Source organism: Embiotoca jacksoni, unplaced genomic scaffold, assembly GCF_022577435.1.
Source record: "Embiotoca jacksoni isolate LCO1_2020_lvr unplaced genomic scaffold, fEmbJac1.0.p SCAF_6, whole genome shotgun sequence".
NCBI classification, from domain to species: Eukaryota; Metazoa; Chordata; class Actinopteri; family Embiotocidae; genus Embiotoca; species Embiotoca jacksoni.
Genome location: NW_027185414.1, coordinates 22,422,254 through 22,449,807, shown reverse-complemented (window position 1 = coordinate 22,449,807; position 27,554 = coordinate 22,422,254). Strand labels below are relative to the sequence as shown.

Below are 27,554 nucleotides of genomic sequence, written 5' to 3'. Positions count from 1 at the left end.
CATTTATTTAACTTCTTCTTTTTGTTTTTTTTTTGTTCTCTCGTTTCCAAAACCATCAACATTATAAAGGTTAACGGTCACGTTACAACACATATACTGTATGTACTATATGTACATAGAACTAGAAAAAAAAAAAAAAAAGGGCTTTTGAGACACTATTATTATTTACATGCCTCTATTTATCTAAACATTTCCCTTTGTAAAAAGCTGTGCTTTGTTCTGAAACTGCCTCATTTTCACAGGTAGACGTGGTTAGTGTCCCCCCCCCCTGTCCCCCCCCCCCCCACCACACACACACACACACCTGCCGGCAGTATTTTTCCGTCACGTCGCGCAACAACACTCGGAGCGGACAAAGCTATAACCTCATAGTCCTACAAAAATAATTGGTAGCAAAATAGACTTTTAAGTCTCGAGAGTCGCGCGTCCGTCCTTTACGCTCGTTTCTGTATAGAATTTATTCTTTTTTTTTTTTTTCCCGTTTCTTTTTTTGTTGTTGTTACAGTCCTGAGTGTGCAAAAAAAAAAAAAAAAAAGTCAGTATGGCTAAAGAATAAGACCGATATCGTGGACTGCTGAGAGACAACGGCAATAAAAGCAAAAGGCATCTTCCTGCTCGCTCCGCGCTTCAGAGCCTCCCGCAGAGAAGTCACACGGGCGCGTTTGATTTGGAACCGAACAAGTCCGTGAGACGTTCTCCAAGTCCTGCGCGAATGTCTGTTCCTGTACATGTTACCAAGCCACACAATAGAAATGCTGCAAAAACGTTTTGCAAATTGGCAGAGCTTTCCTGAAGTTTTAACGCGGGACGCATTTCGCGTAACCCTCTAAGACGAGCGCTACCGCCGTCCAATGTCAGCTTCGTCGGTATACCGACTGTTGTTGTTTTTTTTGTTTTGTTTTTTTTACAGAAAAGCGTCGTCGTCCCGCTGTCATCCTCGAGCGTCAGAAGGCTTTGACAGGAGCGATCCGACAGATGGTTCGCGGCTCCGGAGGGGGAACGGGTTCATCTCGGGTCTGTTCGTTTCTGTTTGAAGCTCCAACATGTTGAACGACAGTTAAACATGTCGTCAGAGTAACACTGGCTGCATGAAAAAAAAAACAACAACAACAAAAAAACGACAGGATGAAACCCCCCCCCCCCCCAAAAAAAAACAAACAAAGTCCTGCAGGGCTTCCGTTATGTTCCTTCACGCTGTTTACAAATGACCACTTCCTCGACGCAACTCATTTTCAATGCGTCTCACTGGGTCACATTTGTAAAAATGTCTTCATAACCTATCAAATGCCCAAAATACAGAAACAGAGTCAAGTGAAATGCATTTTAACATCTGCTTTACAAGTTTGAGATTAATGCTTAAAAAAAAAAAAAAAATTAATACTTTTTTTTTTTTTTTTTTTTGAAATCCACTGTTCACTTCAACATCTGTACATGTAAAATGTAAAAGAAAATCATGAAAAATGAAGTTTTTAACTAAAAGAGGAAAGAAAACAAGAATCTCTTAACAGGAAGGAGGGAAAAAAAAGAAAAAAAAAAAAAAAAAGAAAACATCCTCCCGTTGCTACGGCCTCTCTGTCCCTTAGATACAAATGACCATCAAAAATACTTCCTGGACATAACGTGGAGATCCTGCTAACATGGTACTGCATTAATGCACTCGTCCCCTTTCGCCACAAACAACATGTATATAAAAAGTGCTACCGGCAGCTGGTGGGGAGGAAGGACAAACCCACAGAATGAAAAGGGGAAGGGGGGACGGGGGGGAGGAGGAGGAGGAGGAGGAGGAGGAGGAGGAGGAAGAAGCGCCATCTTTCAGTACTCGTGTAAGCCGTTCGTGTCTGCACGCAAAGTCCGTGTGTGCTTCAGCCGCCGAACAGCAGACGCGGTCGGGGACGATGAAGGGTTCCACCCCCCCGCCCCCCCCCCCCCCCCCCACCCTAAGAGACGCTGGAGCAGCGGATGCTCGGGGAGCCCATTTGCGTGAGCACCTTGTCGAGCCACTGCAGGGGGCCGTTGAGGTGCAGCTCGATCCAGCAGGGGGTGCTGGTCACCGTCTGTCGCCTGGCGGAGACACACGAGAGGAGAAGCACAACCAGACGTTAGGTCCTCCCGCCAGCCGGTTTGTTCGGAGAACAAACTTCAACTTGGGCAACGGCATCGGCGCGGATCGCCGCTCGAACGCGACAACCTCGAAGTTACCTGAAGGTCAAAGGTCATTTTCTCTCTTTGTTCTAACTTTGAAAAACAAAAACCTGACGAGGAAGTAAAACGCGACGCCGAGGCTTCTCCAGTTACACGTCGCGGAGTGAAAAGGTTTTTCGTTTATTTAAGTCTCGATTAGAAAAAGAAGAGGCGGGTTTTATCGAGGTCGTCTCGGTCGTCGTATCTGTTGGTTCTTCCCAAATTATTATTATTTCTTTTTTTTCCCAGAGAAGAGAGGAGAAGTTTTCAAACGGGCACCCTCTCAGCGGGTGAACTCGCCGCTGAAAGACCGACGTCGGCTGCAAAAACACTGCAGCCGATGAATCACACAACGCAGTTTGTACGTGCTGGAAAAACAAACAAAACAACAACAACAAAAAAAAGGTTTCATGTTTCCAAAAAAGATTCGTTCGCCGACTCCCGTTATTGATTCCTCTCTGCTCTGCCAGCGATGTTTTGTTTTTCTTTTGATAAATCACGTTTGTCACCAGAGACGTGCCGAGTTTAAAAAAACACAAAGGCTTTTTTTTTTGTTGGTTTTTTTGGATTGGTGTAAAAAGTGAGAATTCGGACCTCCTGTTTTGAGGCAGCTCAAATGGGGGAAGTAAATAAACCGGCGACTATCAGTCGTCGACGTCGTCAACGACGACGACGACAACAACAACAGCGGGTGAATTGGATGTGTTGTCGTACATTTAGTTTCCGAATTGGCCGGCCGGATGAACAGAAACGCTTTCCAGCCGCTTGATCTCCTTCTGGTTTATATGGTTTGTTAAATGAATGCTGGAAATAAACTTTTGTCCGAATAAATCAGGAACCACATTTATTTTTTTTATTTATCTATAAATTTGTCTGTTTATATCTGGTTGTGTATTTTTTTTTGTGAATTAAAAAAAAAAAAAAAAATAAAGGAACAAAGAGTTTTGAAAAACAACCAGCAATGGAAAAAAAAAAAAAAAAAGACAAGAGAGAGTGAGGTGAAGGTGGTGGACGGAGGAAGAGGAGGAGGAGGAGGAAGAGGAAGAGGGCCTGGCTGGTCCAGAAACCTGAATCCTGTTTGCTAAGTGTCTCCACATGTCTCGGCGTTTGGCCTGAACGGGACCGGCGAGCCGTCACTCGCAGGACAAAAGGTCTCCCTCCTCTCCCCGGTGGAAACCTCCCGAGCAGAGCCGACTTCCAGCCAAATCGGCTCCTCCGCTTTTATTCCGTCTCGTCCGTTCTCGCTATCAAGCGAGTCAGACGGTGCGGAAAACGGGGGCGGGGGTGGAAGAGGGGAAAGTCTGACATCTCCCTTTGACACGGCACATGTGTGTTTGTTTAAAAAAAAAAAAAAAAAACAGTCTGGCCGTGCCAAAAGGGGTGGGGGGGGGGGGGGGGGGGACCGTTTCTATTGACGAGGGCTCGGGCGACGTCCCGCGCCCGATTCGCCGGGGGCGCGAGCGGACGCCTGCGGGCGGCGGCGAGATCCCGCAACGCGATTCACGGCGCGATTCACGGCGCGCTTCTCTGCGGCGTCTGCCGTCGACGGTGACGGGCGCGCGGCGGTCGCCGAGGCGGTGCCGATCTTACCTGTACTCGGCTCCCCAGCCCTTGACGAAGCTCATGCGGATGGTGCACATCCTGGTGAGCTGGTACACGGCCTCGAAGCCCTGGTTGACCGACTGCGCCAGCAGCGCGGCGAACTCCTGGTTGTTGAAGATCTTCAGGTTGCACCCTGGAGGGAACAGAGCAGAGCGGGGGGGGGGGGGCGGAGCCGTCAGAAAAAGAGAGCCGAGGCGACGCCGCCGAAGTCGGGTCGCGGTCGGCTCGGTGTTTTTTTACTGGGTTTAGAGGCGTACATGAGGAGGAGGGCGGCTCGGGGCTCGAAGGGGAACCCCCAGCGTTGTTTTAGGCATTAAAGGCATTTTGCGGTAGTCGAGTTGCATCGTGGGTAACGGGAGGCAACCAGGTATGCGTAAATGTAAGGTCGATATCTCTGATGGGTTTCTTTTCTTTCTTTCTTTTTTTTTTTAAACCGGTTTTGTCTGATTTCACACGAGAGGAATCACCGCGTCATTATAAAATCAGGGGATTCATCGTTTCATATTCAGTGTAAAGTTTTACGCGACACACGGACGCATTTATTTCTTTGTGTATTTGACCTCGTCCCACCTTCGTTTGTCCGACGGCGTCGAATTCAGATTCGGGTCGAAGGTGTTCCCCTCAGATCGAAGCTTACGTAAAAGCGACTCGTTCTCTTGTTCGGAGGTGAAACCGACATTCAAAACCACGTGTCTGAAACGGGGCTACGCACTCAGACAACTGCATTGTTCATACTTTTTTTTTTTTTTTTAAAGTGTGGAGGAAATTTTTTTTTTTTAAAAATCCGTAAGACTTCAAAAACAATCAAACAGAAAACACGTGGTAAAAGTAAACAAAATCAGAGCGGAAGGGAAAGAGTTGTATTTTTAACCGGACCGCGCTTCGGCCGGGGGAAGACGTCCCGGCGCCGACGGCGGAAATAAACGACGTGATCCGGGTTCGCTGGTCCCGACGACGCAGCTTCAGTTTCGTTTATAATGTCTCCCTGTCCTCTCAACTGTCTCCGTGTGAGCTGGACACATACCTGGAGGGATCTTGCAGACCGTGGCAGGGTGCCAACCGTACCGCTGGTTACAGTTGGGGCTCTGGACAAAGATGGCACTGTCGCTGAGACACTCGGCAAACACTTCTCCTCCGATGTAATACAGCCGCACGCCGCGGCCTGGAAGAAGACGACGACAGAACAACAGATGAAACTCAAAAGCCACGAAGGCGAAGGAGGCGACATCAGGAAATTGAATTTTTTTTTGTTGTTTTGTTTTTAAAAAGTCTCATTTTTGGAGTCTTCTTCTCTTGTTCGGTAATTTAGCCTCTCAAGGAGCACCACCGTCGGGGGAGGGGGGGGGGGTGGGGGTGCGGCGCCGCGAGCCCTACCGATGTGCCTGCGCGTTAACTCCACGGCCGCGTTGCGGTTGACGTTGGACAGCAGGCCGAGGCAGAAACGCTCCGAGTTGGAGGGGTCCGTGAAGCCGTCCACCGTCAGCGAGGGCTGCGAGGCGTGGAAGGTCTCTCCCACTCGCTGGTTCAGCTCGTAGTACGAGATGGAGCACCAGAAGGCCGGCTCGCAGTACGTCACGGGCTGGAGGTCTGAGGACGAGAGAGAGAGAGAGAGACCGTGTTGGGTTTTCATCAGACGGGAGGGAGGGCGCGGAGAAACCGGAGGACACCGGAGGACACCGGAGCCACGATTGACCGGCGCACGCGGACGGGCCGAGACGCGCCGGCCAATCGGAAATTTGACGTGAATAATTCAGGAGGAGAGGAAACGGGAGACTGGAGTCGAGGCTCGGGGAGAATAACGAGCGGGTGCGAATCCCGGGAAAATAACGTCGGGGGAAACCAAACGGACGGGAGGGGAAACCGAAATGAGGAGCGGCCATTGCGAAGAGGAGGCAAAATGGATGAAACGTGGGGAGAAAAGGGGGCCGAGGCGGCTGTAGAGAGGAGGGGGAGAACACTACCAAAAAAAACACACAAAAAAAAACACAAGGGAGAGCTGGCGTCACAAAACATCAAACCCACACGCCGTTTCCCAGAAGCTTCGACCAGACGAAATGTGGAAACTCGAGCCTCACGATGTGGGACGCTGCAGCCAGAACGCTCAAATTAAGACTTATCCTCGCTCGTTTTCAGTAACTTCTACCGGTTCTGGTAATCTGCTCTTTTTTTTTTCTCCCCCCCCCCCCCCCCCCCCGACTCGGCCGCTCTCGCACAACTTCGACGTTTGTCTTTTGGCTTTGATGTCCAAGGACGGCACCGCCAAACGAAACTGGCGTAATTTTGTTGTTTCGCCAGCAGCGCTGCGGCCCGAGCCCCCCCCCCCCCCCTGCCGTTTTTTTTCCGTCCCGATAGAATAAACATAGGATATTGTTATTGATGTTACTGCGGGGCTGAATGGTGTCTCGGTCTGTTCAACAGCTCACATGGCGAGCGGGAGGACAAAGGCTTCTTTCATCACCTGGTTTCCGCTTACAAAAATGGGGGTTAAAATCAAACAGAGAGGTCCCCCGGTGGGGAGAAACACTATTGAAACATTTGTCTGTAAGTGAAGGCAGACAGTCAGAAGAGCGCTCTCTCTCTCTCTCTCTCTCTCACACACACACACACACACACACACACACACACACACACACACAGGTCTTACCTAGGCTGCTGTGTGTGGGTGAAACGGGGTTAGGTGACAGGTTTGGGGAGCTCGTGTCCATGCTGTGGGTCATCTGGTGATCGCTGGTCTCTCCATCCTCGCTGAGGTAGCCGGGCGGTGGCGTTTCTGAAACGTGAAAATACATATCAGAACAAAACAAACACACACACACACAGAGACAAAAAAAAAAAAAACTCATCATATGTTTGGCAAACTTCCCCAAGATAGATGTGGTGGAAATCCCTGCAGTACAGTTTGAAACACAACACCGCCAATCGACAAATAATAACGATGTCCGAAATTCAAATTAAACACGGAAAAAATGTCCGCTTGGTTGTTCTCACTCGGTTGTTCTCTTTGTCTCTCAAAGTTAAACTGACAAGCATTGTGCCGGGTGTCTAAATTGCACCGAATTTGACAACGCAAAACCCTCCGGTCTCCAGCAATAACACCCACCACGTTTGAAGCAGACGGGACGAACGGCTGTCGGGATATGGACGGGAGAAATACGCAGACCGAGAGTCCCGAAATGATATCTGGTAAGAAAATGTCCAAACTGCAGCGTCCACAGTTCAATTATCTGAAGTCAATAAGAATCCATCAAGAGTTTCAGGAAGTTAGTGCTGAACGTATGAACAGAAGAGCACATTTAATAAAGAGGAGCGCTTCCACGTGAACGCCGACGCACAATATCCAACCTTCTGCTCACAGCCGACGCCGGGACGTCGTCCTAAAAGCCTCTCGCGCGGGTCTCGGCGTAAAAGGGGGGGGGGCGTCTGACGCTAAAACCGTCACTTCTCGTGTAAACCGCTGCAGACACGATGAATATCTACGAGGGGAGGCCGTCGGGAAATGTTGGCCGAATACACACACACACACACACACACACATTTAAAGCGCATCGCCACTCCTCCCTCCGCAGCAGACGGCGTCCCGCCGAACTGTGGCCGTCGGTCGGCCGCGAACGCCCCCGGTGTCCGACGGACGAGTTCTGACGGGACCGTGAACCGGTCCTCGGCGCGAGTCGTGTCAGGAGGCGTGCTGCTACCTGGTATGTAGTTGCTCTGGGGCTCGATGCCGGCGGGGAAGTTGGTGTTTTCGGGGATCGAATGGCTGTAGTCATCCAGAGGTGGGAACTCACTGGGGATTTCTGTGTGTCTGGGCACCAGCACCGGTGGAAGCACTGTGTAACGGACATGAAGACACACACACACACGCACGCACGCACGCACACACACACACACACACACACACACACACACACACACACACACACACACACACACACAGAGATGACGAGTAGTACCTCGGAGTGAAGCAGCGGTGATCGGCCTCATGCTTGGATGACATACTCGTGCGTTGTAACAAAATGGGCAAAATAACAGGGAAAATATTGAATAAACCCTTAAAGTATTAAAACAACACTCTAATAGATAGTTCACTGTAAAACCAAGATGATGTCAGAAGACCCCCCCCCCCCCAAAAAAAGTGTCCTACCTGGCGTCTCGACTCTCTGGTAGTGGTACGGGTTGACGCACACCTCGTCCTTCTTGGTGTGGAAGGCGTACTCGCACAGCTCCACCGCCCGGAGCTCATGGTGGGACTGCAGGTCGGGCCAGCGCCACAGGCGGCAGTAGATGACGTGGGGGAGACCTTTTCTGTGGGAAACCTGCAGACGGCCATCCAGAGACCTGCAGACGGGGAGGACAGGAAGCATCGGAGGTTTGTCAAATCATTTTTGGATCATTTCTTGGCCTCGGATGTGTTCTGTAATATTAGATTATTTACTTGTTGTTGTTGTTGTTTTTTTATTTGGAAAATAACATTGTTCGTTGTTCCTGAACAGCATTTCATTCCACCGTGCCCGTCTTCATTTTTGTTCTTATCCGATACGACTGAATAGTGTCCGATCAGCCAGCTCTATCCCCATTTGGTGTGTCAACTATTGTGTTTTCATTGCCCATCAAATTATTCATAAAAAGAAAAACAAAACAAAACAAAACAAAAAAAATCTCTTTTTCTGTATTTGTATGTGTTCATGTGTTGTTTGCCTCATTTTAGGGGTGTTTTAACCCGTTATTCATGGATTGATTTTTGCTCTATTTGATCGGTTGTTGCAGGTTTGGGGTTTTACCGTAAACATGCGTTATGACCATGGACTCTGCGGGTTTACAACCTTTCCTTTCACGGTGTAGAGTAATAAAAACGTTAAAAACAAAATAAGGGACCTTAAATCATTCTGTACATTGCAATACGACACACGCAGCTCCGTCCTCCGAAATATATCAAACGCCAGATTTGATATTTACTATTGTTGTGAAGTCCAGGCTGACGAGGGTCCCAGCTGTGAGCACACCGGTTATGAGCTGATGTCTAATAATAAACAACCGGCAATGAGATTACGGTACGTATAACCGGAATTGCATTGTGTTGTGTAACATCTGTGCTCATCTGGTGTACGATGTTGCTGGCAGGATGATGATTTAGGCCGGCGGACGGTAATGAGCGCTCGTTTGACGTTGCAGATTGACATAATGGGGTTGTTCCCTGTAATCTCGGCGCACGATCACCCACGAAAGAGAGAGAGAGAAAAAAAACACACACTCATCATCTTATGCAAGAGACATCGACCACATATGTCCCCCGCTATCTCTCTGCCTCGCCCACTCTCGCTCGCGAACGCGGAGTAAGTTTCAAAGGGTGAACCTGAAGCCCTATAGGAGGACAAATATCAGCCTACAAATAAAAACAAGGCCACCGACTGTCAAACCAGTCGAAGCTCAGCAGTGCTCCATCTGGGTCAACCATTGTACAACCAGTTAGTGGGGTTGTAATTTTTCATTCACCATCTGTCCACTTTAAAAGCAGCTGAGCGGTGTGTACGGTGGCACGGAGGGGGGGGGTGACGGGGGGACGGGGGGACGGGGACGAGCTGAATTTGCAAATGGTGCCCGTGTGCATTATGTGCATTCAAGCTTACTAAAGCGTGTAGTTGAAGAAGCAAGAAATCTGTGTAGAAAAGCGGGTGAAAAAAAAAAAAAAAAAAAAAACACATCGCAAAAGCCTGCAGGTCAGAGCTGATGTGTTCATGCCCCCCCACCAGATAGAAATCTGCAAATAAAAGCTTAATGAGGGAGCAAATACGTCAAAACCGTCCGGCAACCCTATAAACCTTACGTAATCAAATTCTTCACGTGATGAAAGTCGGGCAGCACGCCGCGGGGCGGAAGGGAAGTCGCTTCAAAAGGCATCCGCAGCCACAAGGGAGTTTTTCTTCAATTTGTAAAAAGAAATTCTTTCAATTTACAAATTAAAGCAAGAGTTCTTTTCAAACACGACGCGCTGTTATCGCCAATCCATCACGCAAAAAAAACAACAAAAAATAAACAGCAAGTTCACCCTCGTAAAATGTCACAATAAAAACAGAAACGGCGTGTCTTGTCCGTTTTGTGAAGCGTGTAGTCGAGCTGGGAGATCTGTCGCATCTTCTCAATTGGGAGTTCCTGTGCTAAATCGTGAAATGTGCCTCCTCTGCTGCTCTGTTAAACAACAGCAGCGCGATCAGCGAGTCAGATGAGTCACATCAATAACAACACCAGGAGCTTCAGCTGTCTCCCTCGCTGTCGATGAGAGTCGGAGCTCACGCCCGATCCGAGAGAGCTTCAGACTTTTAAGCCTTTAAAATAACAACAACAACAACAACAACAACAACAGCAGAAAACAACGCTCACTCAGTACTCAGCTTTTGATTTTAGCGTTGAGATTTAACATTAAACACCACTGAGAGATCTGGCTGCTCCCACAAGTACAATCGAGGGATTTACACAGAGAAGACAAATAAACACAAACACCTCAGTTTATTATCCAGTCAAATACAAAACCGTTCGATGAACACTCTTTCTGAAGCTGATAATGTTGATTTTTTTTTTTTTTTTTTTTCCTTCCCCCCCAACATTTTTATAGCCGTACTGGAGCTTGAGGCGATGCTGAGCAAACATGGTATTAAATGTGATCCGTTAAGTGTTTGCGAAGGTCCACTTGTGACTTCTGTTCCTCTTTTCTATTTCAGCTTTCCTGTTCTGTAGATATTATCATGATTTACTGTGGCTGTTTCTTTTCAGCGTTACAGAATTTTACACTCCTTATGACAGATTGCAACACATCCTTGTACAGCTGCACGCCGCCTCAAAAAGTCACTTGAAAGATTTCTTTTAAAACTACTTGGAATCTAAATTACTGAAACACTTTATTTCGATGTAATTAAAGAAAACACAAAGTTAGTAGTTTTAATAAAACTAAAAATGTAAAAAAAAATGTAAAAAAAAGGAACACAAGAAGCTGAAAAAGTGAATCACTGTAAATTATCCAACAGCCGCGATGACATGAGGGAAACACATGGAAAGTGCATTTGCAGAGGAACAGTAATCACATGTAGACTCACTAAAAGCAACCAAAGACATTTATTTAATGACACCACAAGGTGTTCAATCAAAAGTTGGAACGATCCCTCTCAAAAAATAGCGCACTGAAAGAAGAGACGTAATATGTCACGTGTCATATTGTAAGGTGTTCCCTTACTTGTTTTTGGACATGAAAAAGTACAAAAAGAAAAGCCCATTTTTCACCACAGATGTGTTTAATGGTCAGAGAGGGCTGATGTGATGTCACTGGTATGTGTGTTTGGTTTCGGCTGGTGAACGGGTGTTTGGTGGGGCTGTGAGGGACACACGCACACGCATGTGCACACGCGCACACACACACACACAAACTAGACTGGCTTTACTGGCAAATTGGTGTCCTGCTACAGTAAATGTCCCCTTTTCCAGTCAGTGTTTTTAAGGAACAGGGTTACAGTAAAGGTATGACTCACCCTAATATGTTTAATAGCTGGACTGCACATGTGCGATCTATGAAAAGAGGATCTAGGCACAACTAGAATCAAGATGTCGTCACTGCTATATGAAGTCAAATAACAATCACCAATCCTGTGGTCGACATTACCTGAGACTGCAGAGCATTGCTTGTATTTGAATGTGGGTTTTTTTGTTGTTTTCTTTGGAGGCCTGTTGTCACTTCTTCTTTTTTGTGAAGCACTTTATGACTTTGTTCCGTGAGAGGTGCTATATTATAAAAACTTTACTTACAAGACTTAAAACCTGTGTATATGAATATGTATTTCAAGGTAACAGAGTAATTTCAAATCATGCTCTTTTACACACGTGGTACAATGTCTCGGGGAGATTTATGAGGACACGAAAGCAACAGTTCCCAAACAAAGCCCAAATTCTCCAGGAAGAAAAAGTACTGAAAAAAATGGCAGAAACTTGAGAAGCAGTTTGAACGCTCCACCGCTCGGTGAAACACACATCGAACCGTCTTGGTAAATCAGATCATATTATCCAGCATGTGGAGGTGTCAGATAAAAATCTCCAACATCCCTCAACTATTTGATTTGTGCACAGGAAGTTGAACACGTCTCAAGTTTGAAATGAGTATCGAACTAGTTGGTATGTAAAGTGCTGTTATTGACAAATATCAAAATTTAGGTGAAGAAATCAGACTGGAACTGAAATAAATGGGATCGGTGCGTCTCTAAATGCTGTATTCCCCCCCCCCCTTCTATGGTGGTTAGTTTGATTTAAAAAGGACCAAAAACCAACAGCCACAGACACAATACGAGGCACACGAAACAGGTCCAGACACACACTGTATCTCTGGGATTGTGAATGACTCACTTTATGGAAGAGATTCATCACGGCACGTTGAATGAGACTTTGATGAGAACCACCACCCTGACAGTAACAATCACTCCTGCGCCACCATCAAGCCTCAGCCTGTTGTTTAGAGGAAGAGCCGGTAGCACGTTCGAAACGTCCAACCACAGATCCTGCAAAACATTTCAAAAATGATTTGGAGCTCAAGAGGGCTCCAGATATGTAGCGGGGAGGGGTGAGGCAAAAAAAAAAAAAAAAAAAAAAAGGGGGGGGGGGGGATTACTATGACCCCAAACTCCCTGCTGGGCTGCTGTGTGCTTGTTGCAGACTGAAGATTGAAAGGACATCGGTGGGACCCGAGGCCTTCAGACGAGCATTCGTCATCCTCGGCTGCTCGCGACGGCACCGGTGACCGTCAACACAAACCACCACAGACCGGCTGTATTTACGAAGTCCCAACTTGCTCTGAATAATGAGAGGAATACCAACAATGAAGGAATCGTTGTTGTTGTTGTTTTTTTAACAGCATATAATTCGATACAGAGTCTGATTATGTTTTACAAGATGAATGGGGTTTTAGAGTATATTCAGTAATGTAACTGTATGAGAGCTTCAACAAATGACAGATGACATTACTCGATTAACCAATTGTTCGTTCTGTTCGTATAATGTCAGAAAACTGTTTCTGAGAATACAATGCGACATCTTGAAATGTCTTATTTGGTTTGACCAACAGTTCAGACCTCAAAAATATTTACAGTAAATATAAAAAGCAACACATCAACTATTTATCCAGTTTGAAATATAACTCTAAAAAGTCTGACATTTTATCAAATTGCTTGTTTTGGCAGACCAAAATCCAAAGCTTTGTAATTTCCGTCATTTTAAGATAAATAAAAACATTAAATGCTCACATCAGGAAGGCCATAATAAAATGAAATAAATGGTTAAAAAATATTTCCATTTCAAAGTTAACTCAATGGGAGGAAAAAGAAAGAAATCAAGGCGAAGAACACCTCCAAAGAACAAAGGACTGCCTTCACCATGAGTCATACGCCGCAACGTGAAATAAATTATCTGAAATGTTCAAATGTCCACTTTTCTGTCCGGCATTGATTTTTACATCAATCTGCAGAGATAAAAGCTACTTCAAACATTTGAGTGTCTGTTCATCTTTAGTTCATCTTGATTCTCTCTCTGATTGAGAGCAGGAGACAAAGTGCTGTCGTTTCTCTGTGAAGAGGCAGTCGGATGCTGTCCAAAAATGAAAGGGACGAATTGGTATGGATTTTTTTTTTTTTTTTTTGCCACAGGGGATATTCTGTCAACATCATTGTGTTTCATGACCCGAAGCAGAGGCTGAACCTGACCTTTACACCCAGCCAGCACGTCTGTTTGTGTGGATGGGAGGGAGTGTCTCACACACACACACACACACACACACACACACACACACACACACACACTGAGATCAAATAACTATACTTCCAAGATATTCACAAATTTAGTGTTCATTTGTTTAAGGGGTTTGTTCGAAAGAAATCTACAAGTGTAGAAACATACATTTTATATGTGTGTTTTTGACTGACTCACTAAACAGACTCAGACAGAGCAGATTGAGCTTCACTAAGCTGAGGAGGAGGGGGGCAAAACAAACACTCTGAGGCATGCCCAGTTACACTCAGAGACACCAACATATGCACTGTGTGTGTGTGTGTGTGTGTGTTCAGCCTGGCAATGGTCTGAGGAGTGCTGAAAACACACACACACACACACACACACACACACACACACACACACACACACACACACACACACCCACACACACACACACACACACACACACACCCTTCTAGTGGGCTCAGACCTATTGACATGGACTTTTTACAACCCTCTGCCAACAAGCCTCGAGCTCAAATGAAAGTCTGAGTCTAAAAAGATGCCGGTAAACACTGTGAGAAACTAAACGCCTTTCAAAAACAACTTTTTTGTTAATCGTTAGTTTGTTTGTTGTTCAGCAAGGACACATAAAACATCCTAAGCTCCAGTCACAATCCGTCCTTTAAGAGCACAGAGGGCGGAGGACGGAGTGGGTGAAGGATAAATAAAGGAGGGTGCTGCTGGACAATAGAGCAGGCAGACTGTCTCAACAGCTCAGGGCAGCTCAGAGTGTCTGTGACTGAGCCCCCTCAACCCCCCCACCCCCCACCCCTGTCCTCCGTCTGTCCCACCGTCCCACTACCCGACCGCCCTGCCTCTGCCCCAGTGCGGAGCGAGGGGTGGGGGCGGTGGGGCTATAGGGCTGAAACGGCCTTTGTGCCTTTCATAAAGTCTGCGGCAGGTCTGCAGAGCCACAGCCAACAGGGCTGCAATCCAATGACATTTAGCAGAGGGCCGCTGCCCTCCAATAACAACATGCGAAGAGACAAATCACTCACTGGTTCTGGAGAAGGTGCTGCTGTGACCTTCTGGGTTCAACACACCTCACTGATGTGTGAAGTCCAACTCATTTCAGGAGTTAGTTTTGAAATGAAGTATTCTGCAACAGTTTAACATTGTTGGTGATTTTTCTTTAAAACTGTTTTTAGCTGCTGCTGGTGCTGCTTCCCTCTTTGCATGAAGGACGCATCACAGCGTAGGATCTGTTCTTGTACGGCTGTTTTCACCGGTTAATCCTTTGTTTTGCCACCTTTCAGAGAATTTGCATCCGCAGAATTAACTCCATTACATAATTATAAAAATAAAGATAGTTACAGTCAGAGTTTTCTCTGCAGCTAGGCTCTCTTTGTTTTGCTCTCTCCAAAACAATACAAGGGGGGGGGGGGTCGGATGCCAGCAAGACAAATAAGTAATTCAAGGTATGATAGTGTAGCGTAACAAACTCGTGAGTTTTAAGGTCACTCGTATACCTGCTTTTAAATACATGTTTGCGTGAGCATCATGGCTCCCTCACGTATCCTCCAGAAATGAATGCAAAGTTTCTGCAAGATGTAACTCTGAATATAACCAGAGAGAAAAGTCAGCGGCAGTTTTAGTTTCACGACTGCAGTGCTGCAGAGTTTTAAAGACAAACTCGTGCAGGTCAGACACACCTGTACTTTCAGACGTGATCTTAACGTCGACAGCATTGTAACGTCCATGAACGTTGCCATGGTTTCCGTTTCATTTAGACGGAAGATTTTCCACTTTTGGTCAGGGATGATTAAATCGTAATCTGCCTCGAGTCGATATGGTTTTAATATTCCAGATAGCCACCGCATGCGTATGTTTTGGTAAAAAAAAAAAAAAAAAAATCAAGTACCTAATGCCTTTGCACATACTGTTTATAGCAGTTAATACTACAGCCAGAAACATTAGAGGGATGATTCTCTGAGTAGAAACAGTACAGAAGACAAAATATTTATGATATTTCTTTATAAATACTCATATCATCCAACTCTACTCATTACACAATATTTGATTGTGGCCGCATTGCATTATATATATCAAATGATGAAAACAAAGAAACTGCTCTGTAACATTTGTGTTACAGTGACAGCAAGAAGTCCTTGTGCTTTGGTAGTGAGGGACAGATGGTTAAATCTTAAGACTTGCATAAAAGTTCTCGGTTTCACAATGACGCAGACTTTTTCACAAAAATAAAACTCGTTTTCAAAACATCTTTCTTTTGGTTTTTGGTTTACACAAATCTGTCAACTTTTCTGTGATCAACTTGATCACACAGAAAAATGCACAAATGTTGGCTTGTGAATGCATTGCAGCAGCTGTTACACACACACACACACACACACACACACACACACACACACACACACACACACACACGCACACACACCTCCCACTCTCTGGAAAAGCCATCAGACTTCTCTTTTTCAAACAAAGGTTGAAGAGAGTGGTGGGTGGGTGGGGTGGCGGGGGAGGGAGGGGAAGTGGGGGGGGTTAGAAGGGGACCAAGAATAGAGTGTGAGAGAAAAGCAGGTCTGACTATGGCCCATAGGTGATATCATGGGGCTGAAGAGCGCTGGTAACAGTGAAGGAGGGCCTAATGTGAAATACGAAACCGGCAGACAGAGGACTGGCAAGACTAGACGACAAATAACAGAGTCTGGAGTCCAAAAAACAGGGGAACGATGGAGGACTGGGAACCATTAGTTTTACTGCTAATAGTCAATGAGCTGAGCAGCATGTCTCTGAACCGAAATGATGAACGACCGAGAAGATTCCAGATGCAAGTCATCAATAAATTTCTCCCCACAGTCCAGTTTTTCCTACAGAGTGTATGCAGGTCTACTAGTCCAGCGAAACGAATGCTCATTCTCTTAAACAGACATCCCCCCCATTGTATCGTCCTCCATCTGGATAACATATCAATCAAGTGAAATTTCAGTGCTACTTAGAACTGATATTAACTTGGTATGAAGAAAATAACAAGTATCAATTGTTGATTATTCACTCGGTGGCTTAAAGTCAACGGAGCTTCATTCATTACTACTGAAGCACAAATATTGGTTATTTGACATTACTTTTCCATGCTTAATAACAAACCATTTCTGTACGCTTTAGAGCCCTATTTTATAGCATTATATCAGAGACTTCAGCCACAGATGTTAACCCAGGTGTTTCCCACATACAGGCTTGGGCGAGCCGCCCCCGTACGTCAACGTTCACCCAAATATATTTTGGCAACTCCGAAAGAATGACGCCATCTGTGATCGATTAACTATTAACCATCTCACCTCCCTCGAACCGTCCCGTACTTGTTAGTTCTAGCATCAAACGGAGTTGGCTGATTGGGGTTTCATGTATGTCCCTTAACATATCAATCTCTTTGGCTGTTTGAGCGGTTACAGTAGTACAAAGAGTGCAGTTGTTGTCAATTCAAATAAAGTTATCTCCACTTCACCTGTCTCTCCTAAGCTCCACTCCATGTGGGTGGAGCGAGGGTGGAGCAAGGGCATGATCCCCCCCCCCCCAAAAAAAAAAAAACACAGTTGCACATAAATGAAATAAATAACATCAAATGTTTTTGGTGGGACCATAACAGCCCGGACAGGCCTGCAAACGAGAAGGTCTGCCACTGAGTGAGGGAGGGATTAAAATTACACCATTGGTCAGCCAAATACCACATAACTCACTCATGAAGTCACAATTGGTCGGCCGAACGGCACAACTTCTTGTATCTGTTTCAAATGAAAAGCTTATGGGACATCTGTAAATGTAGCTACAGAAAATAACCTCGGTAACACACTCCCCCTCCAAACTGCAGAAGTCTCTGCATGCACATCGGTCACATGACGTACCAACCACCGCTAGTAAATTCTCAAGCTGTGGGAAACACTGTTGACCACATGATCACATCAGTGGTTGATTATTTCAAGAGTTTATGGTCAGACATCTGAAATAAAGGGCAGAATAATGGCGATGTGAGCCGAGACATGAGCACCCCCACCCCCCCACCCCACAAAAAAAAAAAAAGTCTGTGGCGAGTGTTTGAAGTTCAATACACAAAAACATGAAACAAAAATGTAAATAATATCAGTGAGAATACTTAGTACTTAGAGAAAATACACAATTGTTAACAGATCGCAAAAAAATGGATATACAGCTGCAGTTTTTCCCATTGGTGACAAATTATTCCACGGACCGGCAGTTTCTCTCAGTTGTGACGCAAGCCATCGGAGAATAGTCGTCATCCATCCCTCTATTTTCTAAATTGTTTATCTATTTCGAGCTTATTCCAACATGCAGTGGGAGTGAGGCAGCCTAAACCCGATCTGGGCCTTTATTAGTTTATTGTCAAGTTACCGAGTTGAGAAATAGAAATAAGGTTTTCCACTAAAGCTTTTTTTTTCTTCTTCTGCATTTAATAAAATAATCGAAATTCTTGTCACATGTCTAAACAGAAGCAGCCAAAGAAGAACTTAAAAAGCCTAAATCTAAATCATAAACTATCTGATCGTTGAATAAGTAAACAAGGTTATGATGTCCAGACCAACACCAGACAGATCAGCAGTGTGTTGTGGTGTGGATAACACACACACACACACACACACACACACACACACACACACACACACACACACACACACACAGTATAGACAAACACATTCATCTTCACACTTTACAAACTAATCTGAGTTCCCTGTTCACGTAACCTGCTTCTTTCTGTGTGATGAAACCAGCAGTCCCATGTTTCATTCTCACCGCATCCACTGCTCCACAAACCATATAACAACAAACTGCTCTCAGATGAGGATATTCGGGTCAAAATCTTATCAGATTGCTGTCCACAGTCTCTCATGTCACTGTGTAAGCAGAGGCAGCGGCATCAGCAGCAGCAGAGGTGGCCAGCGGAGCACAAAGGCACATTTGTTGTCTGCTGAACGTGTCTGTGTGCCTTGTGCATGTGCACTCCCCCGCAGATAGTGAGCCAGCAAGGGCCAAGTTGAGGCAGAGCTGTCTGTAACCCCTCCACCCGTGGTGCGAGCCGCAAACCAAACAGCAGCCCACGCCCTCCTCAAGGCCCCGGCAGGCAGAAAGAGCATTCCTCTGAGCTGACTAACCACACGTATGCACACACACACACACACACACAGACAGACACACAGGAACATGTACAATGACATAAACAAAAAAAAATGTATATGAACTTCCCTTTAATTAAGCAGCCTGAACGCTGCGATCAAATGTTTTTTCTTTTAGCATGAAGATACTATATGAAAAGATATGCTGCGCATATGGAAAATAAAAATGTAAAAACTTCACATTAAACCACATGAGATTTCAGTCAGTGCAATTAAAGCTTTTCAGTGTGCTGTCCATAAACCTTTATACATCATCAGAATCTTTTTTTGAAGGACACTTATTCATTTTCACATCAATAACATCAGCAACAAAAAAAATGGCACAGTATTGTGGCATTATTAAACTTATTCAAAGAACTAAAAAAAATCTGTGCCCAGCGGTGGCAGACAGGTGAAGTTTGACTCATTCAGCTCTTTGAGTTCAAAACTCTTTGTTTGCAGCGAAGTAAACACGATAACAGACACCCGCACACAGACGCTTTCATCCGTCTCGACTCGCAGCAGTATCCCTTTTCTGTCGAGCAAATCAAACGGTGACAGGGATCCTGAACCCAACCGAAGAGGGCAACTTAGATCAGCCCGCCACACAGACGCACAATACGCGTAAACTCTGCGTGACCCGTGTTGTACCGGGTTCCTGTCGAACAACGCTGTCTCGGGTGACTCTGGTGTGATACTTGACATGAAAGCCGCCTCATTGAGAGCGTGTTTTAGAGCTTGTGTAAAGAGGAGACAGCAAACTTTGACCACACCTAAGCACAACTCGGATAAGGCTGAGAGAAAACGAGCGGGGAATCGGCAATCTCCCAATACAAAACTGGACTTACTCTAGCAGTTTATGTATTTTTGGTATGTTATATCATCATTGTTTTATGATTTCCAAACTTAATAAATATTGTCCACTGTAGTGCGTCTGATACTGTCAGAGATATTTAATGATTTGAAGCAAGATGTTGGAAAAGAGTCTTCAACATTTACAGCAATGAGTCTGCAATATTTATCTATTGGTTTATCGTCTTTTTCGAAGCAAAAATGTCATATTTTATGGTGACAGCTTGTCAAATGTGAGAACTTTCATTCATTAACCTTTATATCAAACTGAATGTCTGAAGGGTTGGGACTTTTGGTCAGACAAAATAAGGCACTTTTCACTTTTCATAGAAATTGTACGGACCAAACAGTCGATTGATTAATTAAGAAGATAGCCAGCAGATTCATTATAATAATTGGTAGCTGCAGCAATGAAAATATCAAAATATTTTGACAGTATGTTACCTCTATTAAGTGGCATCTAGTCACGCAACTATAAACAACTGCTTCGAAAGTGCCTCATCTGGATCTAACCTGCTGCTGGAAGTTAAATCTCTGCAAGTGAATCATAATCACCCTTCAGCTTTGGCTTTGCATTTAACACGCAGAAAAAAAAAAAAAATCTTGACTCAAATACGAGGACTCTCAGCTGCTTCAAGAGGCACAATGGAAATATAAATATGCCAATGAAGCACGAACATTAGCAACAGCACACATTCACACAAGTATGACCGATAATGTGGCTTGATAGAGGTGGGATGTTCAGCCCTCAGCAAAATGACAGGACGTACACGGTTTGTACAGTGTGTACGTGTGGCATTCAAGCAGATGATTAATAAAGCAGTGCAGGTATATGTGATATCTTCAGTAGCTGCAGAGTGTGTGTGTGTGTGTGTGTGTGTGTGTGTGTGTGTGTGTGTGTGTGTGTGTACTTAATGTAGTCTTTCACCCAGACATGCAGACACGCTTCTTTTGATGTTGAATTATTGCGGTCCAGCTGGAAAACAAACCAGTTCTATCTCAGCTATTAGCAGGTGTATTTTCTTTTGCATGCAAACCACACTAACCACAGTCTCCCTCTGATAAGCTGAAGAATCCAAGATAGTGCTTCTTGCCAAACCGTCTGCCTTCCTCTCTTTCCTCACCTAAACCCCTGGGCTTTCTGGTTTACCTTTCTCTTTCGCGTTCAAATTTCAATCCTATCTCACCTGTGCTGCCCCTCCCCCTTTTATTATTATTATTATTTTTTTTTTTTTATTATTGTGTCTTCTGTTGATCATGAATGTCCCGTCCTGCCTCATCAAAGCACATTCTCGTGTCATGATGACAGGCCGTCCCTTCCAGCACCAGACACAACACTGGTAATCTCCGACTCCTCTTCAGCGCTCTGCATTCCCCATTCATCTCCTCCACACTTTCTCTCATTTTACCTCCGTCTGACTCCACTCTCGGAGCTCAAAACACGACAGCGTGAACCTGGCTGATAAATAATTTCAACGAGTTTCTGTCTGAGACGAGAACAATTCTACTAGAAATAAAAATATGTTTTCTATAAAATTCCACCATGGTTTCTAAGTGCTGAACAAAAGCCCTAAATTCAAAAGGAGGTCTAAAACTGCTTCACTAAATATATTGGTTTGGACTTGGAGCTTACAGTCATAAACTGTTCTGGAGCACAAAACCATCCAGAAATTATTTTACAGCACATCATAGTTTCGGCATGAAAACTAATAACAGGCTGACTAAATCACTGCACCGGCTCTACTCTGCTCAACTCTACTTCACTTTGGGTACCAGGTACTTTTTCTGGATTTCGTTTCCCACCGCAGATAGTATCGCCTCAACGTGGCGCTGTTACCACGGCAACGCCCCATGACACTGCCGTGATATCATCTTCAACGGGACACAAACAGAGGAAGGCCTCACCTCAAGTGACCACAGGGTGGTTTTGCGTGTTGTCGTTAATCAAGTAGTCTTGTGAATTAAAAAGAGACGGTGGTTGAGGTAGCTTGGCTCGTTGGTGCCGGGCGTCCTCTTTCACAGACAGTTATTGTTACGCCCGTTTCTGGCCAATCTGCAATGTTTTCACGTCACCTTTTTACTTTTGCATCAGCTCCTGAGGAACCTCGATGCAGGTGATACAAAAAAAAAAAAAACACAAAAAAAAGAACTAGTACGATCCTCAACTTGGAAGACCAAAAAAAAGAAATGAACAGACTTGAACCAGGCATGGCAGTGGAAAAAGAGGGTAAAGAAACATTGACATTGTTTGTGAAAAGCATACTAGTCTTTCTGTCCTCCTCTGCTTCCTTTCTGTCGCCCTCTTTCTCATGCCCCGCAGTCCCTCTCACTTTTTTTTTGTTCCGTCTTTCTCGTGTTATCTCTTCTTTTATTTCTGCTTGGGACTCCTTCGCTCCGTCATGCCCTGACATGCAGCAGTGTGAATCAGACTGCAGTCTTGCTGTCAGGAGGGATGTGTGTGCACACGACAAAATGCGCTATCTGCTACTGGCCCAAACCCAGAGTAAGTTATGGTAGGCAGGAGTGAGGAATCCACTCCCCTAGGGCTCCTTGAAAAGACACAACACCGCATACCACATACAAACAACACGAACCCGGGATAAGATCTTTGTACGGCACACCAGTGTTCCCAGAACTAGACTGATTAGAACTTCCATATTGTCTTCAAGTCAGCTCCCATATTTCTGTCAAGGATTGTTTGGCTTCCGTACATAGTTTTCCATTAAAGCGTCCTCTGTTCCAACATGACAGCAGCGTTACAGCTAGCTGGTTGCGTAATTACCATTTGACACGCAAGACGAGACGACGCGTGAAGCTAAAGTGAGGCTTGTGATGTCTACCCGTTGTCTCTAAAAAAAAAAATCTATCCATCGCGGCAACGCTACTGTAATTTGTCTTCTTCCGAGTCTTCCACTTGACAGCACTTCCTGCTTTCTAGTTGCTCGTGATTAGTTTCCAGAATATATTCTAAGTACGGAAACGACAGATTCGTCCACTGCCAAGGATTTAATCAATTATTCCATCATTTACGAAGCAAAAATTCTGAACACAAGCTTTAAAATCATGAAAATGTTGTGCTTTTATATGTTTTTAGACTCTTGGTTGACCAGAACAAACTATCTAAAGGTGTCTACTTGGACTGTGGGATTTGCGTTTACCCAATTTCGGCTTAATGATAAACTGAGAAATCAAAATAATGAGCCGAGTCATCATGACAATAACTGCTAATAGTCTGACGGAAATGAAGGACTGAAATAATATAACAATTGTCACTGACTTTGTAAAGTTAGAGTTTGCAGAAAACAGTTTTACAAAACTCTACTTCAGAGGTCCACCAGCCAACTACATTTAAGATAACGTTAGGTGAGAGTCATGTGGTAATACTGCATCAGTAAATTAATAACCAACAGTTTTACACTGGAGATAATTTTTTTTCAGGTCAGCAATAACACACAGCTCTAGTGTCAGATATGAACTAAGAATTGGTTGCCTGCCCAGTTAAATAAAGTAGCAGCCAAGTCGTTCTGTGATGATGAGTTAGCCGGGTCTTTGACAGGGTGGATATGATCAATCTCCTTTACATAAACAGTTATGTTCGACTGTTTATGAGAAAGAGGCCTTTTTGCAGTTTAGTGTATGCAATCAAAATAAAAGAACTGACCTCGTAAGTTGAGAAAAAGGCCAATTTAGAGACGGGCGCTATGCCAGCCAGTGTAGGGTACGTGATCGGGGTGAGACTCTGGAGATTTGATTCAATTCCTACTGTTGGTGTCAAGAATTTGATTCAGTATAAAAAGGGGAGGGGGATTATATTTTGGTTGTGGCTGTGTGTCATTCACTTACTCCCGTCATGATTATAAATCCATTCACAAATGTTGTTTTTACATTATGTTGACGGAACAAAAAAAACAGAACAGAGTGCACATACGATGGTTGTCTTGTAGTTCATCTTCACCTTCAAAAGAGTTGAGGTTTGTTTTTTTTGCTGCATTCTGGATGTAATCAAGGTAAATCAAAATAAATTTTGCAAGAAAGAGGTGGAGTATTTGCAGAAGTGCTGATCACATACAGACTCATGTTGGATGAATCAGAGCACCGAGCTTCAGCACTAACAACCGAGATCAGCTCACCAAAAGCATAGAAAACCAACGTGGTCCATATTCCGCTCACACACCTCTCTGCTCTTCTGGTAGTCAGTCAATGACATCAAGACCAGAAACTTGAAGTAATGCGTACATCGTTTTTTTTCGTTACATAACTACACCGAGAGTTCGACAAATATAAATCTCACAGTGGGAAGTTGTTTAGTTCTTGTCCTAACTCGGATGACGACAAATTTGCAGTTTGGAATTAAGCGCTTATTTATCTGCAAATGACACTAAGTGTGAATGTTTTCCAAAACGGTTACAAACCAATCCGTAGTTATAACAATGTGTCCTCGTCGGACACCGTCGCGGTTAAAGTTTGGGCAGGTTAAGGCACAAAAATGACTTGGTTAGAATGAGGGGAAGGTCATGAGTTTGGGTTAAAACAAACCCTGTTTGGTCATGCGAGATCAACATTGTGGTTTGGGCTTAAATTACTACTTCCTTAAGGTTAGAGGTTCTTCATCTTGGTTAACGTCAGGGAACAATCATGGCCATATCTGAAGAAACTCAGATCGAAACAGGAAACAGGAAGTGAATGTCAGTTTGATGTTTTGTTAACCTATTTAACCCGATCCTCTCGGAAGCTTTTGACTATTTTCTGTTTCGCTCCTGATTTCCTCGGGTAGAACCGAGACACACTTAGCTTCTGTTCATAAAAGACCTCAAACAACAGAAGGAAAAACATGCATTAGTCATTTAGTCTCGTTCGTGCGTTGCAGACTACCAAACTTCACATCCACCCCTCAAACCGTCGGAAAGTGGTAGAGTTTCATGGCTTGACGCACTTTTCGCACCGATGTTTGTAAGTAACCCAAGTTTACAGCTCACAGGAAGAGAGGATTTTAAAAGGAGAAACGGAGAACAGTGGGAGGGAGGGTAGGTCAATACCACAATACCACAATTGCTTGTTGTTGAGTGACTAACAGTTGAACTTGGACATGAGCTTCAGCTTTCACTTTGCTTATTGTGTCTCCAAAAAAGTTTAAAAAAAAAAAGAAAGAGAAAAAAAAGCTCATTGTCAAAACCACAATGACCTGAAAGGCTAGTAAAGCAACAGCCCTGCCCGAGTGATAGTCAAAGCCCGGTATACTTTGTTTTCGGCTTCAAACGGGGATGTAAGTCAAAGTGACTGTGACTAATGTTTGTTCATGGGATGCAGGCTTTATCTCCAGTTTAAACACACGCACGCTGCCCCGCTGCCCACGTCAACCACCCACACACCACACGCACCCAAAAATAACTGCATCTTGACCAAACTCACCAAGTTGTGATTCCATGGTTTTCCAGCCAATGATTGTCGTGTTATTTTAGGTGTTCTCATGCAGGTCACAGCCCTTTAAAAATGTGACTTTCCTAAAACTGTTAAGCATCCAATTTTTTTTTTTTATTTTTTTTTTTTACTTCCTGGAAAGTTCATTGACAAACAAAAACTCACAAGAAGAATTGACTTTGGACAAAACATATCAACAGTGTTAACTTTGTTTGACACAACAGGGAAACATTAGTCTGGACATTTCAATATCATCTTCCGGTATTTGGCCCTCTGAGCTAGGATGAGTATATAACTTGTTTTCCCTTTTTCCAAGGACTCTCCCTTAAATTACCACCGGCCGATACGCGATACGATAATAACGCTGTTCCACCGCCAGATGCAGCTATCGACTCGATCGATGCGCAGTGCCCGCTTCCTCCTGCACTCAGCATCACTGCGAACCGCCATCGAGACGGGTAGCGGTGAGCCTCCTCGGGGAGTTCGTGTGTCAGAGAGATAGGCGCTGACGTCCCCATGGACAGGCCTGAACATGCAGGCAGCTGCTGCCGGCAAGCCAGAACGTAGGGGAATTAATAGAAACAGCAGCTCTCCAGGGACACTGTTAGCCCACACTGACAGCCAGCTCTGATCTGGGGTCATCTTAATGCACTGAGCCTCTTCCCCTCTGCATTAGTGGTGGGGAAATATGAAACCCGGATCATGACAAACATTATTTAACTTTCCGGGTAGGCTTAACTATGAACGCTGGCCCAGGCCTGTGCAAGCTGCGATACGCACACTTGTGGCAATCAAGAATGTGGGCGTGCCCTGCGTGGGGCTCAATTTCCATCTGACATAGTATGCTATTAAATGTGAATGGCCCACGCCTGCATGTGAGATTTTACACGCTGAAGTTTTTGGGTCTTATAAGTACAAGTCGCAAAAATAGTAAAACTAATTCAAAATACCTGCGACTACACACTATAAACTAATGCAATCTCAGACCATAAAATGACAGCAAATACTAGAGATAATATTACGGTTTTTTTGGTTGAAAGAGTTGTTGATTTAACTTCATAACAATTTTGAAGGTTTTGGAGGTCGTTGTACTCCTTTTGCACAACAGTGAGCGGTCTTTCTGTTATTGACCCTACATTCATACGGAGCTGCAACCGATGCGCGTTTTGGGTTATTGACCCGGGTTATTGACCCGGGTTATTCATATTGATCTCACGTGAAACACATTTCAGGACTTGAGTATTTGTCAACCGTACCTCCCGAGCTCCTACCTGTCACAGCCTTTCATCGAGGTGAGGAGAGCAACGGCAGTGAATCGCTGAAGCTACCGAGCAGTAATCTGATGTCAAACGCCAGTGCTGATTATTTGCTTCTCAATAATGTGCTGATAGACAAAATGTCTTGAGAGACATTGCGGAGAGGAGAGGCACTGAAAGCAAGAGCACCGAGCCGCTCCGCCGACTCGCCTACGCACTAACAACGCTAGAAAGCGTCCCAGATTAAGGCCAAGTTATATAACTTGGACTCCATTAGTGCCTTTTGCATTGCATGTGCTATGCAGGCTAGTTAATGCACACACTACATCCTCTTTTCAACAACAACAACAACAACAACAACAACAACAAAAAATCACCTCAGTTTAAACTGTCAAATCGATCACGGCGGAGCTGCAAAGAGACTTCGTTTCGGTTCACTCGAGGTAAAGTGTGCGTAAGAGGACAGCGCGATGGCACGGCAGCCCACCGACGAGATGTCGGGAGCAGTGATTTGCTAGCCTAGCTCTTCACGCGTTTACCTGAAACCTCCACGCTGTTGTGAAAAGAAACGAAAAAAAAAAGGACACGAGAGTTTGAAATAGTGGCGCGAGAAAGGAAGTGGAAATGACAACTCCGTTAAGTAATTATGTGCAACAGAATAACGACGACACGGGAGGAGACGCTTGGTTGTTGTTGGTTGTTGTTTTTTTTATATACGTGCCAAAGCTGTGATAATTAAACGTCCAAACAAATCCTCCATCCTGAGGCCACTTCAGCTGGTCAGGATGCTGATTTCACGGTCAACATCAACACCCCCCCCCTCCCCTTACCTTGGTATGGTGATGCATTTTGTGTTGATATTCTGGGTGGTGATGGCTTTCTCCAGTTCGTCCAGCTGTCCCGTCTTCTTCAGCTTCTTCACCAGACTTTTCACGGCTTTTTCACACCATTTCTCCTCCTGGCCGTTCTGCTCTCCCTTCTTCCAGCCCAAAAGTCTTTTGACAATCGGGGGAGTGAAAGGCAAAATTGACATCTTGAGTTCAGTTTAAGTCCGTCCAGTGTCGAGAAGTCCGTCGCTTTGGACAAAACACGGCAGCAGCTGCTCCTGTAAACGGCGGATACGAGAGCGGTGTTTAGTTTATATATATATATATATATATATATATATATATATATATATATATATATATATATTTAAAAAAAAAAAAAAATGAACTGGTGTTGTTTGTTAAACGCCACAGGGACTCATCTCGGAGTCAAACCCCGCAGTTTTAGCGCACTCGGTGTGCCTGTTCCGAGCTCAGCGGCGAACTGTGCACCGGCA

At 44.8% G+C, this 27,554-nt stretch overlaps 1 protein-coding gene across 2 annotated transcripts; it reads right to left on the bottom strand.

Moving 5' to 3' along the window:
* Positions 1 to 519: 519 nt before the first annotated feature.
* Positions 520 to 27,554, bottom strand: LOC138212916 (mothers against decapentaplegic homolog 3). 2 transcript variants are annotated; one of them, XM_069173591.1, is made up of 8 exons: positions 27,061 to 27,554; positions 7,925 to 8,118; positions 7,476 to 7,610; positions 6,428 to 6,553; positions 5,158 to 5,370; positions 4,808 to 4,945; positions 3,772 to 3,916; positions 520 to 2,061 (listed from the first exon to the last, which is right to left on the bottom strand). In XM_069173591.1, exons 1-8 carry the CDS (start codon positions 27,261 to 27,263, stop codon positions 1,938 to 1,940), a joined length of 1,278 nt encoding a protein of 425 aa, XP_069029692.1. In that variant the 5' UTR covers positions 27,264 to 27,554; the 3' UTR covers positions 520 to 1,937. The 2 variants fall into 2 exon arrangements, with proteins under 2 accessions (XP_069029692.1, XP_069029694.1); XM_069173593.1 differs by lacking the exon at positions 27,061 to 27,554 and adding an exon at positions 26,246 to 26,497.

Coding starts and splice junctions, on each gene's coding strand:
- LOC138212916 (XM_069173591.1), bottom strand. CDS start 27,263: ATGTCAATTTTGCCTTTCACTCCCCCGATTGTCAAAAGACTTTTGGGC. Junction 4,946..5,157: donor GTTAACGCGCAGGCACATCG/GTAGGGCTCGCG, acceptor GTCTTCTTCCAG/GCCGCGGCGTGCGGCTGTAT. Junction 2,062..3,771: donor GGCTGGGGAGCCGAGTACAG/GTAAGATCGGCA, acceptor TGTCTCCGCCAG/GCGACAGACGGTGACCAGCA.